Source organism: Meriones unguiculatus, chromosome 14, assembly GCF_030254825.1.
Source record: "Meriones unguiculatus strain TT.TT164.6M chromosome 14, Bangor_MerUng_6.1, whole genome shotgun sequence".
NCBI classification, from domain to species: domain Eukaryota; kingdom Metazoa; phylum Chordata; class Mammalia; order Rodentia; family Muridae; genus Meriones; species Meriones unguiculatus.
The window spans coordinates 62,453,302-62,472,224 of NC_083361.1; the positions used below are offsets into that span (position 1 = coordinate 62,453,302).

Genomic DNA, 18,923 nt, shown 5'->3' on the forward strand with positions numbered 1-18,923 from the left:
CCAGAAATTTCCATCGGGTACTACAAGACCTAGGTCAAGGCTGTGTCTAGACACACTGGAGCCTCTTTAGACCCCTAAGTCAGGTTAGCCTTCGGTGAAAATTCCTTGTGGCTTTACCTTATGGCCCAGGAACACAGCCAGCTAGATCCTGAAAAAAATTCAGGTACCTTTTCTGACTTTATGAAGCAATTATTGTCATTGGGTTTAGGTCACCTCTCCATCACATTGCTCTTGCAGAGTGTGTGTGTGTGTATCTGTTTGTGTGTGCACGCACGCGCGTGCATGCGTGTTTGATATAGCACATCCATGGAGGTCAGAAGATAACGTCGGCGGCTTCACCACCTTATCTGAGTGGGTCTTTTTGTGGTTTGCTAATGCACAGCCCTGGCCTGAGAATTTCTGGAGAATCTCTAATCTCTGCAGCCCATCTCGCTCCCAGAAGCACTGGGATAAGAAATGTGAGCCACTGCATTTGGCTTTACGTGGGCCTTGGGGATTCAAACTCAGGTCCTCAAGCAATTTGCCTACTGAGGCATCGCTCCAGTGCCTCTTGCAGTGTTTTTATAATAAATGTGTGAACTACATAAAGAGCTCTTCATAATACACATGGGCACCCCACTTTTGTCTGTAATGAGTTATTCCCCCCCTTTACATCCGTTGGAGAATCACTCTAGGGCAACTCTGTGATGGGCGACGGAGATACACAGACCAAGTGTCTGTGGTAAGTAGGGTCAGGCTCACTTCAGAAGGCAGAAAAAGCTGTGACACTCATGCATCCTTCAGGGATATGTCTGCAGAACTACATCATTAAGTGATGCTGTTGTGTGAATGTTAGCAGCCGTTCTTGCAAACATGCACGGTGCAGCCTTCTATCTGCTGGCTAGAGGCTATAGCCTACTGCTCCTAGTGCCAAAAGCCACGTTTCTGTATGGTTCAGACAGACTTATCAGGCCTGAGATTCAGCACGTCTACCAGACCTCCAGGTGACACACCCGGAGCTGCTGTTCCACGGACTATCCTTTGAATAAAGAGGCCCTAGCCCAGTGCCTCTCAATTCCTACCCCATAGACTAGGGCCAAGCTTTGACAGGATCTATCTGTCAGAACCTGTCCGTGATGCATATTCTCAGGCCCTAGTATCTCTTGGTTGGGGCTCAGTGGCCCATTTTGGATAAGCCTTCGAGGCAATTCTGATGTTCTTTCAAGTCTGGGAGTCACTTTATGGACTTCATGCCTCCCAGAGTCTGCATCAATTCACATTTCCATTTCCTTGCAGGCACTGTGTGGTGTGAACATGAAAGGAAAGGGAGCACAGAACCCCAGTTTTCCTCATCTTTTGGTTGCCAAGTCAGAAAATCAGAGGTTTGAGGCTCTTGTGAAGTTCACTCTTGAGCCAAGGGAAAAAAAAAAATTAAAAGGAGCTGCAAGACTACCCACCTGCAAAAGAGCAATGGAGAGCAGAACAGGCTCCACTGAATTTAGACAGGCAGGCAGGCCAGCAAGTGTTTACACGATGGTCACACAGAAAAGCATGTGATTATACTTCTCATGGTCCTAAATCCAGGTGTTAAGGATTTGGGCCACGTCCAGCAAGTCTGTCAAACACACTCATGTTAAAGGAATGGAGTACATTTTCTAATTCCATATCTCTGCCCCCCCCCTTTCTCTCTCTCATTATTGCCTCACTCCCTTGGCATCTTACTATTTTCTAAGTGAAATAGCACTCTCATTGATGCTGCTTTGTTAAGACCACACCGTGCTCTTAAAATATACCAACATGCCCAAACACCCGACAAGCATTCTTTCATTTGTGTATGTGTGTGTTTTCAAGCACTGTGGTAAAACACGCACAACATCGAACATTTTAAACTTGTTTAAGTGTTCTATTCAGTGGTGTTAAGTACATTGCTGATTGCTGCGCAATCTTCGCCACTATCCCTCTATGGAACTCTTTTCATCTTGCAAAATGGAACATTTATACTAATTAAATAGTAACTCCTTATCCTCTTTCCGCCGAAGGTGGCCACCACCATTCTACAGGGAATCTGGCTGGCCTAGGAAGCTCCTGTTTGATCAGTCAAGCACTGGCAGTCTTTTTGTGACTGCATTTATTTCAATTAGTTTATCTGTGTTGGACAGAGCGCGTGCCAGAAGTTTCTACGTTTTTAAGGTTGAATAGTATTTCATTATGTACGTGAGATACATTTTGATCATCCATTTATCTGTCAGTGGGTTTGGGATGCTCTTACCCTTTGCCTGTTGTGACGAACGCTTCTGTGAGCAATGGTATTATTGTACAGCTATCTGTTTGAGTCTCTGCTTTCAATTTTTATAAACTTTCTGGTGATTATAGTTATTTTTCTTTTATGTGTATGAGGGTTTTGCTTGCATTGATGTCTGTGTACCACCTATGTGTTTACACATAGAGGCCAAAAGAACTGGAGTTGAAGAGGGCTGTGGGATGCTTTGTGGGTGTTGAGACTCAAATCTGGGTCCTCCAAAAGAGCAGCCAGTGCTCTCAACCACTGAGCCACCTGCAGCCCCTTCGTTTTAAAAAAAAATGTATACCCATAAATGATATTGATAGATTGGATGGCATGGGATCTGTGTTAGAGTTTTGGGAGGGATTGTCCTGTTGCTTTTTACAGTGGCTGCAGCATTTTATATCCTATTTTACAACCACGAGAAGACTATGGCTTAGGAAACTGAGGTTCAGAGAAGTGGCGACATTTGCTTGAGGACACGCAGGTAATAAGGGTTTTTCTGCGGGTAGCACTCTCACTGCCCAATAGTAGCTCCTCATTGGCACAAAGGCACAAAGCCTGAATTCCTCCATGATGGGCAGTGAGTACAGCTCCAGGGAGAATGCAGGGCAGAAGTAAGGGTGTGGGTGGCGACTGGGAGAGATGTGTACGAAAACCTACGTCCTCACTCTGTGGGGTCAGAGCCACTATTGGCAGCATGGGTAGGCTGTGGAGAGAGCTGGAAGCCATGGCTGTTTCCACACTCCTCCGCGGTCTTTTGGGGAGCCTTCCTGGAAGAAAACAGCCCTGGAGTTCTTCTCACCTTTCTTTTTGATGCTCACAGAAACATTTCGATTGGGACATTAGCTTGGACCCCTTGCACAGTCTACTTGAAGTCAACTCCTAGAAATGTAGTTAGAGGCCCTTTGTAACCTGAAGAAATAGCAAGCCAAAGTCACCCGCCCCTTCAAGCTCACTCTCTCCAGACACCGTATGCCTTTGCATCTATTATTTAGGCTGTCCTGGGACATATAGTGACAGAAGGTGTGAGTTACCCTAGGTATTGCTCCCCTGAGTGAGGCCAGCACTCTTAGCCTAGAAACTAGAGATAAGGAAACCTAACAGTAAGCACTCAGGTCTTACTGGGCAGAGTGCTGATGTGTCTGCCCTTTGCATCTGCTGAAATGCCAGACCCCATGATGTCACCCCAGTGCTAGGAGACCACTGAGTCTCTCCTACAGACTCAGATGTTTCCAGTATCCTCTTACAAACCTGCAGTGTGGCACAGAAAATGGAACAGAGTAGAGGAAGGCCAATGTAAGGGTAGAAGGGCGGTATAAAAAACTTCAGTACCAGCCCGGTGTGGCAGCACACGCCTTTAATCCCAGCACTCGGGGAGGCAGAGACAGGCAGATCTCTGTGAGTTCGAGGCCAGCCTGGACTACAAAGTGAGTCCTGGACTCGCCCAAGGCTACACAGGTAAACCCTGTCTTGGGAAACAAAAATAAAACAATAACACCACCAACAAAAAAACCATGTCAGTACCAAAAAGTAGCTAGGAGCAGTGAGTCAGGGCCAGGGCCAGATGAACAAAGCTCCTCTTTCACTTGCTGTGTGGTCACAGAAAGTCCTGGGACCTCTCTTACCCTTTATTACTTATTTGCAGATGGGCAAGGAGCACAACTGAAGTACAAAGTGAGGCTGTGAAGTGAGCTCTTAGAGAGGGTGTCAAGCTCTGGGAAATGAGACGCCCTGAGGTAAAACATCTCCTTGCTGAAGCTCATCCTTTCTCTGCCAGGGAGCGTTCCTTCTTTCCTCACAAGGCTTCACCGGCCTGAGGTGACAACGTGAGCCCTTCTGCTCCTCTCCTCCAGGCCTTATCACATCATTGCTCCCTCTTCTCTCAGTCAGTCAGCCTCCCTGCCCCCTTCCCTCCCTCCTTTCCATCCTAGCAAACACCATTTTCTAGTGCCACTCTGAAGAGAGCAGCTTGGGGCAGAAGGTTGCTTGAGGGGAGGCAAAGGCAATGGTGTTTTGAAGCTAGCCGCCCCCCTCTTCTGTTTGGACCTTTGCAGCTGTCATGGCCCATTACGCCTCGGACTCCAGCACACTCTCTCTGAAGTCCTCTCCCCCACCAGCCTCCTCTCTCTCTCTCTCTCTCTCTCTCTCTCTCTCTCTCTCTCTCTCTCTCAGACCTGGTGTTTCAGGTACTGCTCCCTTGGGGATTAGAGTGTGTCTATTTCCTTTCTGGATGACACTTAATGCATCACTTTTGGATAGTTCCTGTCCTCTGGAGTGGGTTCAGATCTCGCTTCAGCACTTCCTAGCTATGTGACTCTGGATGAAATATTTGATGGCTCTGTGCCTCAGTTTCCCCATCTGTAGAGTAGGGATAATAATGACATCAATTTTATCAGATTGCTATGAGGCTTAGAGGAGTTATTCGATGTCTAACACCTACAGAATGACTTTGGTCTTATTGTCTGTTAGTGCCTTCCCCCTGGAGGAAAAACAAAAACAAACCAGTGTGTGGAGGAAGACAGTCTCCATCATGAACCTTCAGGAACCAGATCCCAGAATATAATATCTTAAAAGCTGGTAACATTAAAAAAAATAACAAAACCAAAACAAACCAACCTGGGGTTGGCAGGCATGGGTTATCAACCTGTTTGGCCAAAGAAGAGAATTATTGGGCCATCTACCAAGACTTTCTTAAAAGCATGGCCATCTTAATAGCCAAAAGAAAAGGAGACAGAGCCTGAGGATACAAAAGCTTTGAGGCAATGACGGCTAGAATTGGAATCTGCCTAGTTCTGTCTACTTCTTTGTTTTCCCCTTTTGCATCCTTTGTCCTTTCTGCACATCCTCATTTGGGGACCACCGGTCAGATGGGTCGTCTGGATCTACAAGCTACAAGTTAAGATGCTAAAGGAGCAGGAATTGCATCCTTGAAGCTTGGAGGGAGGCTGGAGAGCAGAGCGGATTACTGGGTTCCTCAGACAATAGCAAGAAAGCGCTGGGAAATCCCCTTGACAGAGTGGAGAGCTTCCCTCTTGCAATGCAGATTTATAACTCACACAGCAAGCAAGGCGTGATGCAGGATTTTCCAGGGAAACAGATCAGCTCCCCCAAGTGCTCACAAGTGTGTCAGAGGAACACAGCTGCCTGTGTGGAGTGCAGACGAGCTCTCCTCCGTCGAAGCCATTCTCTCCAGACTACCATGAAGTAGGTGACAGCTGAAGCTGAGCAAATTCAGGGACAAACAGGTCCCATCAGGACACTGGACAGCCTCCTGGCTGGGTGATGAATTGCGGGCAACTGGGGGAGAATTTAAAACCAGCCCAGCTGCCACCTAGGAGAGTGACTAATCTCAACACTTAAGGATGAGACTAGCACTGCAGAGATAGCAAGCGAGACCCAGACTGGCAGGCAGGCAGCCACTGGGGATGTCACCCTGGCAGACCTTTTAGGGAGGGACCTGTCTCCATCACCCCCCCCCAACACACACACACACACACACACACACACACACACACACACACACACGGGCAGGAGACAGCCACTAGCTCACTGGGCTGTGGAGCTCCTGCTATCCTGCCATCTGCCTGTCTAACTCAGTTTTGCTCCAGGCAGCTGTGAGATCTGATCCTCCTGAGCTTATCTAGATCCACACAGCAGCTACAGCCTTGACTGGTCATCACGATCCCCGGGTCTGATGGTATTTTAAAAATAAACCCACTGCTTTCAAGTGCCCCGTAAAGAACATTTGGAGATAGCACACATGGGCCGGACCTTGCATTCCTGTGTGGGAAACATCTCAGAGATGTCCCTTTCAGTGTCCTTCCCAAGCTGGAGCCATCATGCTGTGCATGGCAGAAATGCCATATCTTTCTCACCAAGTAGGGGTGTTTAACTGTTAGATGAACAGTGCGGACCTTTTGAGACCCAGATACGAGGATCTGACTGCTAAACCCTAAACATGAGTTCATTCATTCAAAAACAAAACAGAAAAAATTTCTACCAGGCATAGCCATCCTGGGTTCCTAGGCCACATGCAACGCAGCATAGCTATGAATGAGGCTCAATACAAACTAGTACTTAAACCACTATGACTAAAAAAAAAAAAATGATTTGTTTTGGTAACTTGATTAAGTGGTTCTTGCGGGTAAACTTGTGAATGGCAATGTCATTTTGCAATGTCAAAATGTTGGGCACTCCAGGACCATATACTTCTCGCAAGATGCTGGGGACAAGAGATAAATAAAACATAATTGTGAACCCTGTCTTCATAAGATGCTGGCATGATGGGGTACTCAAGGTGCACACAGGATGAGCAACTAAGGGAGAGAGAGAGAGACAGAGATAGAGACAGAGAGACAGAGACATCTGGGATGGGGACAGAAAGACCAGAAAGGTCAGTGTGTACCAGGAGTCCCGGAAAGGAGGATTAGCATGTACACAGGTATAAAGATGGGCAATTATGGAACAATCTAGAAAGTTGAGAGCCCATGGGAGGATGAAAGAGAGGCCATGGTCATGCATTCTTTGCTTAAAGAAGAGAGTGCCTTTCTAGAACCCCTCTCTTTGGCAAGTATTTATAATTTTCACTTTCACCATTCACATTCACATTCACCATTCCTAATTTGTAAAATCTAAACAATTTTAAAACCTAGCAACTCTGCACTACAAGGGGAAAGAGGCCTGGTGCATTGAATCGGTTTCCAAGACAGATATCTATTTACAATTTAAATTTGACGCTAGAACAGTTGGCATAAAGGACTCGGAGCAAGGGAGTTAAAACCAGACTGTCTTTCTCTTCTCTTTTATCTTTTAATTGTGTTTATGCTTGGATGAACTATACTGGGATGGAGGAGGAAAAAAAAACCCGAAACTCTCCCCCAACAAAAAAGGACCACCCTGAATGAGCACAAACTCTTCTCACGGAGTGCAGGATACAACTGCCCACGGCCATGTTCTCCCACATCCACCCAGGCTCCTCTAGAAAGCCTTCCCTGGATGGCAGGAGTCACCGTCTGCTCTTGGATGCAGGCACAGTGATGGGCAGGGCTAACCCCTCCTCCTCTGTTGCTTTCCCAGACATAATTTGGCATTTAATAGGGTATTAGAACCCTGGCATAATGTACTAGATGGCATCAAGTCTGACTAGCCAGGTATCCAGTCTACCACATCAGTGCCAGAGACAGTAAGTATCTTCACAGTCATCCCTGCTCTGGATATTTGGATGCTATCAGGGAACTCTGATTCAGTCGCCATAGGAGTCTCGTTTGCCAGAGAATGAGAGAGCCATCTCCTCCAGAAGATTTAGTCCACAGTCTGTCTGACCTCTGGCCTATGTAGACCTAGGGTCAAGTACTAAATGTTTCATTACGAGCAAATTAACTCACGGCTTCAGTGCCCTTACTGATAAACTAGGTGCAGCACCAGGACTCACTGGTGACAGGTGGGGTGACGGGTTAGTGAACTGGTGCTTTGAAGCAGTGAGCATGGGCTTAGTACACAGAGCTCAATGAACTGTAGTTCTTGGTGTCACTGTTTGGTTGCCATCAGCGCACCACAAGGTTAGAATATGTTGACGTCTTGGATAACTTTGAAAAGCTCACAGCAAGCGTTCAGTTCATGCTGACCATCATTATCATTACCATCGTTACCCTCGTGCCACAGCTGGGATTGTTAGGTTAGGACCGCCAGCTATTCGGTTGTCTTTTAAACACAGTTCTATAACTCTCTTGTAACAATAAGGGGCTCATCTGGTAATGAGGATATTGCATGACCATGGTATGACCCGTATAAACCTGCCTTACATGGAAGTAACCAGAACATGACTTAGATACTTGATATTACGTCAACCCAAGCATAACACACGGAGCTGATTGTGGTATGGCCTGAGGACCTCTGAGATGCATCTTGCCCAAGGATATTGTGTGCCTAGCCTGTGCCAGACTGGGAAAATTTGTGCTTCCTGAATGACTTCTGTGGGCCAATTATGAGGACAATGTTGTTGGCATGAGAACAATGATTCCCACTCCTTCAGAAGGGTTACACGCAAGACCAAAGCCCAGGTGATGACCCCGACAACTCAGTTTACCTAGTAGGTATGCCAATGCTGCAGCCTGCAGGCTCCATGCCCACTATGTAGCCAACATAAACTTGTAAACTTATTTAAAATATCATGAGGTGATCTTTTTTTTTTTTGTTGCCATTTTTGGTATCTAGATAGCATACTGTGAACTTTGTAGATGGTAGTGCCATGCCACAATACCTATAGGTTGAACACATCTGATACAACATGGGCCAACCGACTGAAACTTGGGGGGTACTCAGGCTAGGTGAGTGGTGTTTCACCAAAGCCCCATGCAGTCTCCTACTCAGAGCTTGAATGTGCTCCTCGGCTCCCAGGCAGGACCCCTGGACGCCTGGCAGAGAATTTCCCTTTTTACACTTTCCTTCTCATGCAATCCCAGATGAATGAGCACAACCATGTCCAGAACGGAACTTTGAAGAGAACCGCTCAGGAAAAGAGATATCTCTCAGAGGCTTTATCCCTGGTCATAGGAGATATGATGCTTGGAGCAGGTCAGGACTTCTGAGGCCACAAATGTAAAAATCTCATTTTCTAAGGAAGAATTGAATTGAAAGCTTCGGAGGAATGGGTCTTTAGGCTGTGTGCATGGTGTGTGTGTGTGGTGTGGTGTGATTTGCTTGCGTTTTTCACTGTCCCTTAGTCTTTGTAAAACCTATCCCCAAAACAATTCTGTCTTTCTTACCTGACCAGTAGATCTCAGGATCCCACTGTCTACTGCCTTTCAGAATCAGAATTTTCCAGCACAGAGTAAGGGCTGGTGCAAGAGCACTGAGGTCCTGAGTTGGACCCCATGCCTGCCTGGAAAGCACAGGGCAAGGGAACCAGAGTCCTCTTGACACCCCTCCCCAAACTCTGTGCCATGGCACTAACTCATACCAAACCCTTGTTATGTATAGTTGAGGTGGCTCCAATGATCAGTGGCTGTGTTAAAACCTCACTCCTTGGCAGGAAGATGGGCTGGGGTGGGGTTCTCCTCCTCTCCGCCCCACATTGTTCTTTCCTTCTCCATGCATGGCAAATGCAATAAGCTTCCTCCTTTCCAGATTAAACAGATGGGGCTGACTGCAAATAGAACTGGGCTACTGATACCAATCGTGTGGATGGTATACGTCAAAGGTGACTACATCAAGCTAGGAGAAAGTGGTGATGACTGACGAGCTAAAGGTCAGCCCCGAAGACCAGAGTCCACAGAGACGATGCCACGGAAGATGTCAGCATGACAGTTTTCTTCCCAGGATCAGTCCAGGTAAGGGGCAAAAGAAAAAGGCTTAGAGATCCCCCGGTGAAATGTGAGATGCCCAGCACAAAAGCCCTGGAAACTCCTGACTATCTGCTGGAAGAATTTGACTGTGGAAAGCGGAGGCTTCAAAACGCCTTTGGCAGGAGAGGCAGACACTATCTGTGACTGATCTTCTCGTTACATTTTAAAAATTAAAAGTCCCGGGCACACAGAAGATAGTAAAAAGTTCAGCGAATTGATGAGCTACGATGTCCGCTGATGGAAACGGTAGCACACGCTTTTACCACAGAACAAGTGGGCATCTGAGGGCCCTTCCTTCTCTCATTGTCAAGTCACAGGGTGATCCGGGCCAGGCAGAAACCTGGGAGCATGGAAGGTCCACATTCCCTCTTCCCGGAAGGTGACTTCCCCCATTTCTGTTCTGATCCCTACTTCTCTGACCCCACAGCAGAACAGCCATAAGAAAGCAGCCTGTTTCTGTCTCTGGGTAGGAGCTGGGCAGCACGCAGTGTATCAAACTGAACATTTGGGAAAGTTTTCGGAGTTCTTGGGGAAACCAAGGATGAGAATGCCGCAGAGAGGGATTCTCGAAGTATAATGGAGTCCACAGAAGGAATTGTTTTGGGGTTACAGAGAAGGACAGTGTTAGAGGGAAAGCAAAGAGCAGGAAGAGGCACCTGCCTGGAGGTTGGGGTCCTTAGGGTCTCGGCATCTTGAATTCTGGACTCTGTTTCATCGGGGCCTGACAGCACGGCATATCCTCTGTTCGCGTGGATAATGAAGTTGGACAAAGGAGGGGCGCACGCAGCACGGGACACTCGCATGAGCTTGGCTCTTCACGAATCCCTCCGAGGATCAGATCCAGCTCCCTACACGCGCTCTCTGGGACCTCACCCTTTAACTGAAGGCCACCACAGAGACCTGCTGCCTCCTGACATGTCCACCATGACTTGGAGGCTCCGGACAAGGGTCGGGCTCCGCGTTCAGAAGTCTGTAGGGTTAGGGGGCAAGCCTCAGCCCACAGGACACCCTGGTGGTTCGTCGTCCCGCTCCAACAGAGAGCGCGTTCCAAGAAGTCCCAAACCCGGAGCAGCTGAAGGTTGTGGTCCCGCCCACCTCTGAAGAGATGGGGGGAGACAAGCTACGATCGCGCGCTCCTGGGGGCCTCCGGAGTGGCGTTGGAGACTTCCCGGCAACGTCTCCGGCTCTCGGGCGCCGGCTGTGAGCGCACAGCAACCCGGGGTCGCCTGGGGCGTCGCAGGGTTGGCTGAGCATCCGAAGGCAGCGGAGAGCCGGGGTCCCTAGCCCGGCGCGCCACACCTTGAGCGGTGCCACCCCCCGCTCCCGGATCCCGGGCTGGCCGGCGGGCGTCGGCGAGGCACATTCCCCTTCTCGGGAGTTGGCGCAGAGCCCCCTCTGCTCGGCTCCCGCCAGGGGATTCCCCTCCCCCAGCCCAGCGATCCCCCGCGCGCCCCCTGCCCACTTTGCCAAGGCGAGAAAGCGGCCAAGCCGGAGACAAAGAAACTACTACCTCCCTCCACTCTCAGTCCTCCTACCCGCCCGAGACACTCCCCGGCGCCCTCCCTCGACCCCGGCGACACCGCGCGCGCACATGCCGGGGGAAGAGACCAGGGGACAGGGAGCAGGGTGGGCGAGTCCGCTTTCCCCGGTGCCGCGGGGTTGCCGCTGGCCCGTGCACCCCGCCCGGGGACACCCCTCGGCAGCCGCGCCCCCCTCATTCATTCCCCAAAGCGTCCCGGGCCCCTGACACTGCCACCCCCCCAGCCCAAACCGCTAGCACTACCCTTCCAGCGGAGCGACAGGGGGGCGCGGCGCACACAAAGCGGTTGGGAAGGTAGTGAGAAACCCAGGGGAGGAACAGATCCCGCCGGGGCTTGCGGCTCGGGCCCGTGGCGGCTATTTACCCGATTTCTTCTTCGATCTCCGAGATGTCTGCGAAGATGAGGAAGACCACGAGCAGCGTGAGCGCGGCCAGCATCCAGCTTCGGAACTGCAGCTGCATGGTGGGGTCGGCGCCCTCCGGGACCCGCGCGCGGGCCGGGGCGACGAGCTGGGGCTGGAGGAGCCTCCGCGCTCCGCGCGCAGCGGGGCGCACACACCCTGCGCTCCGGGGGGGAGGGGGGGAGGACAGTCCGGGCCGCCGGCGGCCGAGGCGACAGCGGCAGCGACAGACAGGGGTTGCTCAGGCGCGGCGAGCCCGCTCGCTCTCTCTCCGCTCCTGCCTGCCCCTCCCCTCCCGTCCCCTCCCTCCTCCTCTCCTCCTCTCCCTTCCTCCCGCCCCGCGACCGGTTCCCGAGCGCAGTTTGACAGCTTTGCTCCGCGCCTCGCCTGGTTGGCCTCCTCCCACTAACTCCAGCGGCCAGCCAACCGCCCGGGAGGACTCCGGGAGCCTGCCACTCCCGGCCTAGGAAGGCTGGGCTTGGGCCGTGGAAAGCGACCGGAGACTGAACTGAGCTGGGGGGTGGCGGGGGACAACTCGGAACGTCGGGGCTAGCAGGCAAACGCCCTCCGCCGCCCGCTCTTTGTCCAGCACCCTCGCTCACTCTCAAAGTTTTCCCGACACAAAGACTAACACCTGGGGACCGCCTCCAGCGCGCGGCGAGGAGGCGGTTTCCTCTGGGCTGTGTTTCCGCAGTTGACGAATTGGAAGAGGGGAGGAGGAGAAGGGATGGCTAAGGCAGGCCAACTTCTCCAGAGATTCTCCTGGCAATTTGTGGGCGAGGTGCTCGTCCTGCAAAACACCACCTGCTCGATGGGCGGCAATTTCTGTCCATTTACACACCCGAGCCTGGGAGCCTGGAGTTGTTTGAGGTCATGGCTAAAACAACTCGGATCCTTGTCCTCATCCTCCAATAGCAGGGTGGTAACCACACTGTGGCCGATGCTGTCCCGGCCCCATCTCCCTAGCCCTGGCTCTTTTCTGGTCGAATCAATAACCCCCTGGAGTCCTATCAAGATGAAAAGGCCTTCTAGAAAAATATGCTTCCCGCAAAGGGAGACCCCGCATCCCTCACCCCTTACCGAACTATTCCCCTGCTTCAGCCTCTAGCTCATGTTACATTTTGTACTGCCACGTAGGAGAGAAGGATCTGCTCATGAAGTTTTACTATTAGAATTAGATTACAACACACACACACACACACACTGCCCTGGTTGTTACTTGTCAGAAACCAGACCGTCCTTTGGTTAATGAAAGAGTCCTACGGTTTGACTGGCGGAGGGGGTGTCGGGATGTTGAGAAAGTTGATGTAACGCCCTCCTGGGAAACACCTGTAAATGAATAGGAATGGCAGGTTGGTTGTCCTCCAGAATAACTCAGAAGGGTTTGGAGTGAGGCTGGTCGGCTAGTAATATGGCCAAGTCTCTCCAGAGCCGAGGTGTAGAGAGATTGCCAGAGCTTTCCGCACTTCCTTATCAGGGAACATGCTGTCTTGTGACCAGAATCCTTTGGTCTCTTTGTGGGTGAGAGGAGGTGGGAGGTCGTGGTCTCTGCAAGGGATCTGCTGAGTTTGTTTTTTGTTGTTGTTGTTGTTGGTGGTGGGTCTCTGACAAGCTCTCCCCTGCTGGAAGAGCCCCTATCCCGTGCCTGCTGAGGAGGATAAGGACGCAGCTCAGTAAAGCGGGTCTTCAGTGGTCTCCCCGAGTGCCAGCAGCAGCTGTCTTTTCCCCAGAGAAGGGCTGTGCCCCTTCACAGTACATCATTGCTTTTCCACCCCCCTGGCACGACCATGCACGCCCGTTCCCTTTACAATGAGTCCCTGAGAGCAGCGCACTTTTTTCCCCCCCCAGGTGTGAGTTTCTGATGCTGAGCACCACGTTGGAAGTCACTCTTTTTGCCCATTACAAGTAGGGACAAGACACCAAAAGAGGGTCTCTCAGAGCTGAGGCGGTGGCCCAGTCAGCAGAGGGCTTGGTGCACACACAAGCGTGAGGACCTGGGTTTGGATGCCCAGCACCCAATTTCAAAGCTGGGTAGGGGACTGTGCAACTCCAGGGCTGAGGGGCACGGCAGAGCAAAGTAGGCCAGTCTTTGTCTCTTATTCCATGCTCGTTTCCCTCTGGGACAAATAAATCTCCTTTGTGCTGAGAATTTAGTCTTGGGCTGTCTTCAGTTGATACCAGGCCCTACACATGCCCATGCATTTTTCCACCAATGTGGCTGTTTATGTGGTCTAATTTATCCCGTGTCCAAGTTGTCTGAGTGTCATTTAGGAGGTATGCGTTTTTCTTGGTACTGTTTTGTCTTGTTTTTCTTCATTCTTTCAGCAGTATTTATTGAGAAATTACCTTGTGCCAGGTTATGTGCTAGAGGCTAGAGATAAAAGGACCCATGCCAGTGTCTGACCTCTGGTGGCCCTCTGTTTACAAGGCAGGCATGCAAGTGCCTGATTATGACACAGGATATGAGCTACAGACATGCTGTACTTGTAACTGATTAATAAAATCATGCTGAAGAGCAAGAAAAAACCAGCTTGACCTCTCCCTTTCTGCACTTTTCTGCCTTTCCTCCAGCCATATATATATTTTTCTTTTTTCTATTTTTTATGGCGTGTGTGTGTGTGTGTGTGTGTGTGTGTGTGTGTGGGCTTGAGGCACCTTTGGTTATTCTTCCACTTTATACAATAAGTCACGGTCTCTCAGTCAAACCCCAAGGTCATCAATATAGCCAGCTTGCCCTGAGAATCCCTGACTCTACCTTCCAAGGCTGGAAATGTAGATAAGCTACCACACACACTGACAGTTATGTGGGTGTTTTTTGTTTTTTTTTTTGTTGTTGTTGTTTTGTTTTGTTTTGGGTTTTTTTTTTTTAGGATCCTAACTCTAGTTCTCAAGCTTGCACAGTAAATGCTTTAACTGCTGAGCCATCTCTGCAGCCCCTAACCATGATCCTTATTGTGACAGAATGTCATGAAGCAGCAGCGTGATGTTCAATTCATCAGGTCAAGCACAACACACTGCTTCAAACACTGTTGTAGTGGAGACTTTTTGTTTTCTGTTGGGTGATCCATGTTCTCATTTTAGGCTCAGCAGTATTCCTCCTTTCCATCTACTGGAGAGGAATCATTCTGAGCGGTCAGGAAGCCACCAAGTTCATCCCTGAAATTCGGCGTGAGGATGAATGATCAGATTGGCAGCGAGTGTCAATAGCTACTTCCTAGGATTTCTATTGCCGTGATGAAACACCATGACCGAAAGCGAGCTGGGGAGAATAGGGTTTATTTGACTTACACTTCCACATGTAGTCTACCGTTGATGGAAGTCAGGACAGGAACTTAAATGGAGCAAGAACCTGAAGTCAGGAGCTGACGCCGAGGCCATGAAGGGGTGCTGCTTACTTGCTTAGTCCTCATGGCTCACTCAGCCTGCTTTCTTATAGAACTCAGGGTCACCAGCCCATGAATGGCACCACCCACAATGGCCTGGGCCATCCCTCATCAATCACTAATTAAGGAAAAAGAAATGCCCTTCAGTTGGATCTTATGAAGGCATTTTCTTAATTGAGGCTCTTACCTTTTGGCTGACTCTAGCTGTGTCAAGTTGATATAAAACTAGCCAGCAGAGCTACACAGGCATATGCTTGGTCCAGCGTGCTGATCCCTTCCCTCCTTCCATCTCATTTAAGCAAGTCCTCTTCCCTGCTCTGGCGTCCTCAGGAAACTGGGGTATCCTACAGCAATCATTTCTCTCAACCAAGTCATTGAATGCTTGGGCTAAAACACAGGGCTTATATGGGAGCATCAGCAAATTAAAAGTCATTACCACTCATTAACATGTTAATTCAAATTAATAGAGTATATTAGTTGTTCAGGCAACTCAAAAGGGCTCAGGAAGTTTGTATTAATGAGGGATAGCAGAGAAGGAGGCCGTGCAGAAGCCTGGCAGCACATAGCAGCCAGACAGCCCTTCTATGTCAGCATTCAGGCTGAGGGTTGGCTGGTCCTTTGAAACACCAACCCCAAGAAGTGATACTTACTCAGAGCTGCAGTTCATGGACACCCTGCAAGTTTACCATCACTTATCTAACTAACCCTCCCAATATAGTCTGGCTCTGAAAAAAAAAGTTCGCTTGCACTACTGTATTGATAATAATTTGTCCAACACACTGCTTAGGGAGAAGGGACATGTCTGATGGGGACAGAGATGTGCAGTAACACACCAACATTCGTGAGCATGTGTCACTGCAATGACAGGCTGAGGGGTAGTTCTTTTAGTGCTCTTGGAGATCCTTTCATATAAATAACATCCTCTCCATTTTGCACCAAGCAAACTGAGGCTCAGAGATGCTGAACTGCCTGAGTAGCTCGGTTGGTGGAGGGGATTCTTATTCAGATACTTCCACCATCATCCCGGGAATGCCAAGTCTTCCCCAGAACTCTGCCAGCTCTGAATCTATTTGTAAATAGCAGCACCTTTGATTTGTACCACATCCCCCGAGTTCTGCTGTGTCGGGGCTTGGGGAGCAAATCCATCTTCGCTTCTGCACAGCCTCCATCATTGAAGAGACGGTAACTGTAAATCCCAATTTTTGTCTTTACACATGGAAAAGTCCTTTCGATCAATACAGAATAAATAATAATTATCCAAATTTTCAAACCTAATACCTAATATCCTTCTAGCCATAAAGCAGTGATAGTTTTGTTTGTTCATCTCCTCTGAAAGAAGAAAGAGAGGGAAGGGAGAGAGAGCGAGGACACAGAGACAGAGAGAATGTGTATGTGTGTGTATCGGGATAGGGTAGCATGGGAGGGGAGTGGAAAGAGGCAAGATATCACAGTCTGGGTAGATTAATAAGCTATTGTGTTTCCGCACCTTCAATAACTGAAAGAGCCTGCCTTTTCATTTGAAATTTACACTACATTTGAGTGTTCTCTAAAAATGCCACGTTTTCCCCTTCCAAATCAGAATCAGAGTGGAAACAATATGGAAAAGCAAAGGGGCACATTTGCATTCCATTTGTAACTTTCCTACATAGCAAAATTGTAGTTTAGCCAAGGAACGAAAAGAAATATACTCAGGCAATTGCGGCAAATGTTTCTGAAATTATCAGCAAGAGATGTGGGGAGGGTGTGGAAGTGTGCTCCACAGTGAGCTAAAAGTACAAAAATGGTGTTGGTGGGGAGGATGTTGCATTTTTATTTCTTGGGATTTTGACAAACCCTTCAGTGGGCGTAAGAGATAATTTAGAACCAAGCCATGAAGTCTAGTACCAGGAAGCAGAGAACAAAAGGGAATGTTCTCCCGTGATTCCATAAAATGACCCCCCCCCCCATGACTCCTGAGTCAGAGCTCTCAGCTCACCAGGCTTTGCCTAGAGTCCAGCAGGACATGCCCACCCTCAGGCACTCGGGACTATCCCATGCTGGCCATCCTTGGGTCCCCCTTGCCTCCGTTTAGATGGTGGATCTTTCATTCACAAAGCTGGGGGCATTTGTGGTAATCACATTCCCCTCTCCATTCACAGACAGGGTTTGTTTCATCACTTTTGTGTGTCTGAAATTGTGCTGACAGCTGGGATGCGGTGGCCAAAGCAGGTGGACTACTTTCTGATGAATCTTTGGAGTCTCACGGGCTTTTCCAGATCTCCAGGTGTTTGAAAGCTGAGACTACACTCCAGCTTGCTTGTGTCTAATCAAATGCACCATTAGTTTTTCTCTCATAAGCACCAGTTTCTTTCAATTTTTCACGCAATTTCAACGAAATTAGAAACTTCCAAGGGATAAAGATGTTTATTACTTTCTGGCTCCACACTGTGATGTATGATAGACAATCAATATATATACAATTTTTTATCATGACCAACTTCAAAACATTGTCCTCGTGTTGTTAAAGCCATAGCTGGGAAGAGAAATGCATGGTGCGCCATGATAGAGCACTTCTACCACGCCTGAAAAAAAGTGAAAACCCGTCTAAGTGCAGAGAAAATAGTGAAGGGTGTAAAAATGAGGAAGCGATAGGTTCTAAGTGTTTACTGTCTTTGTTCTTATTGAATTGAAAGTTTATATATTCCATGTATGTTAATATTTAATGTTGTAACTCTTAACATGACTTTTCTGTTACATTTACTCATTTGTGTGTGCGCATACCACTGTGTGCATCTGGAGGTCAGAGGAAAACTTTCATGAGTTGGTTCAATCCTTCTACCATGTGGGTCCTGGGCATGAACTTGGGTTTGTCATCTTTAGCAGCAGTTGCCTTTACCTCCTGAACCATCTTGCTTGCCTCATAATTTGATTTTTTTTTTTAATGACTACATCAAAACACAAGACCAAGCTGTTGCTAGCATAATACTAGTTACCAATGGCAACAGGAAGTGGCCACAGTTCTGAAACTGCACGAAATAGTTCTTAAAGATGTGTGCTTACTGACATGTCATCTCTAAACAAACCCCAACGGGGTCAACCCACAATGGCGTGACACCACTGACCAGAATGTGGACCTGCTGCCATGATAGTGCACTGAGCTGTATACCTGAGAGTGCTCTTTGGCCCCAAGTTGGTTTCCTGTATCGTAACCTTTTGGGAACTCCCTTTTCCTTCCTTCCAGCTCAGACAGAGTCTGTATGGTTGCACATCAACACTCGCCAGTCCCCATGTTTTTCTTGACAAAGCAGATGTAGGACTACAGAAGATCTAGGGATGAGTTGGTTTCCTTGCATGAGTGAAATTAATAAATTTGAATACAAGGGTCAGTCCGCAAACCTTGTGCCATTCCTTATGGCAAACCCTCTTTTACATGGATCCAAGTAATGAATTGGGGGAAGAGGTAAGAAAGATAGAAAGTTAGTTACTTCTGTCCAGAGAGCTTAAGTGACACAGCTAGCTGCAAAGGAAGCAGACAACTAGTGTTTATTCTAGGTTTCTAATGTTCTTAGCTGAGATTCTATTATGGAAGAAGGGTTGGGCAAGTGGAGACAGCTGGTGGGGTTTGCCACAATGGGGGGTGTTAAAGACCACTTTTACACAGTGCCACCTTATTATTCTTGCCTTATGTTTGGGTGGGACAAGTATTGTCCAAAGTCACAGACTGTAAATAACAGTGCTCTTTGTGAGCATTGGTGCTATTTCTTAACATGTTTATTTTACCATTTTTGCACAAGTGGGAGCAGGATATAGTGATTTAAAGCAATACCTCTCAAGAAATTTGTGGAGAAGAAACAGGTTGTTTGTTCTCAAACTGTTAACCAATTGTAGAATGGCAAGTGTCTCAGGACACTCTGAGCGTCTTCACCAACAGGAGTCACTGATTAGGGGGAAAGTTTTGTGAATCTCTGCAGAGGTTTCCAAAGGCTTCTGCTCAGTTTCCTTATCCATCTCAGG

General features: G+C 48.6%; 1 protein-coding gene across 1 annotated transcript in view; it reads right to left on the reverse strand.

Moving 5' to 3' along the window:
• Positions 1–12,144, reverse strand: part of St8sia2 (ST8 alpha-N-acetyl-neuraminide alpha-2,8-sialyltransferase 2) — a 71,357-nt gene extending 59,213 nt beyond the window's left edge. The window contains exon 1 of the mRNA XM_021645749.2: positions 11,511–12,144. Within this exon, the coding sequence (XP_021501424.1) occupies positions 11,511–11,608 (98 nt within the window). The 5' untranslated portion in view covers positions 11,609–12,144. The remainder of the gene's footprint in view (positions 1–11,510) is intronic.
• Between the last annotated feature and the right edge of the window lie 6,779 nt (positions 12,145–18,923).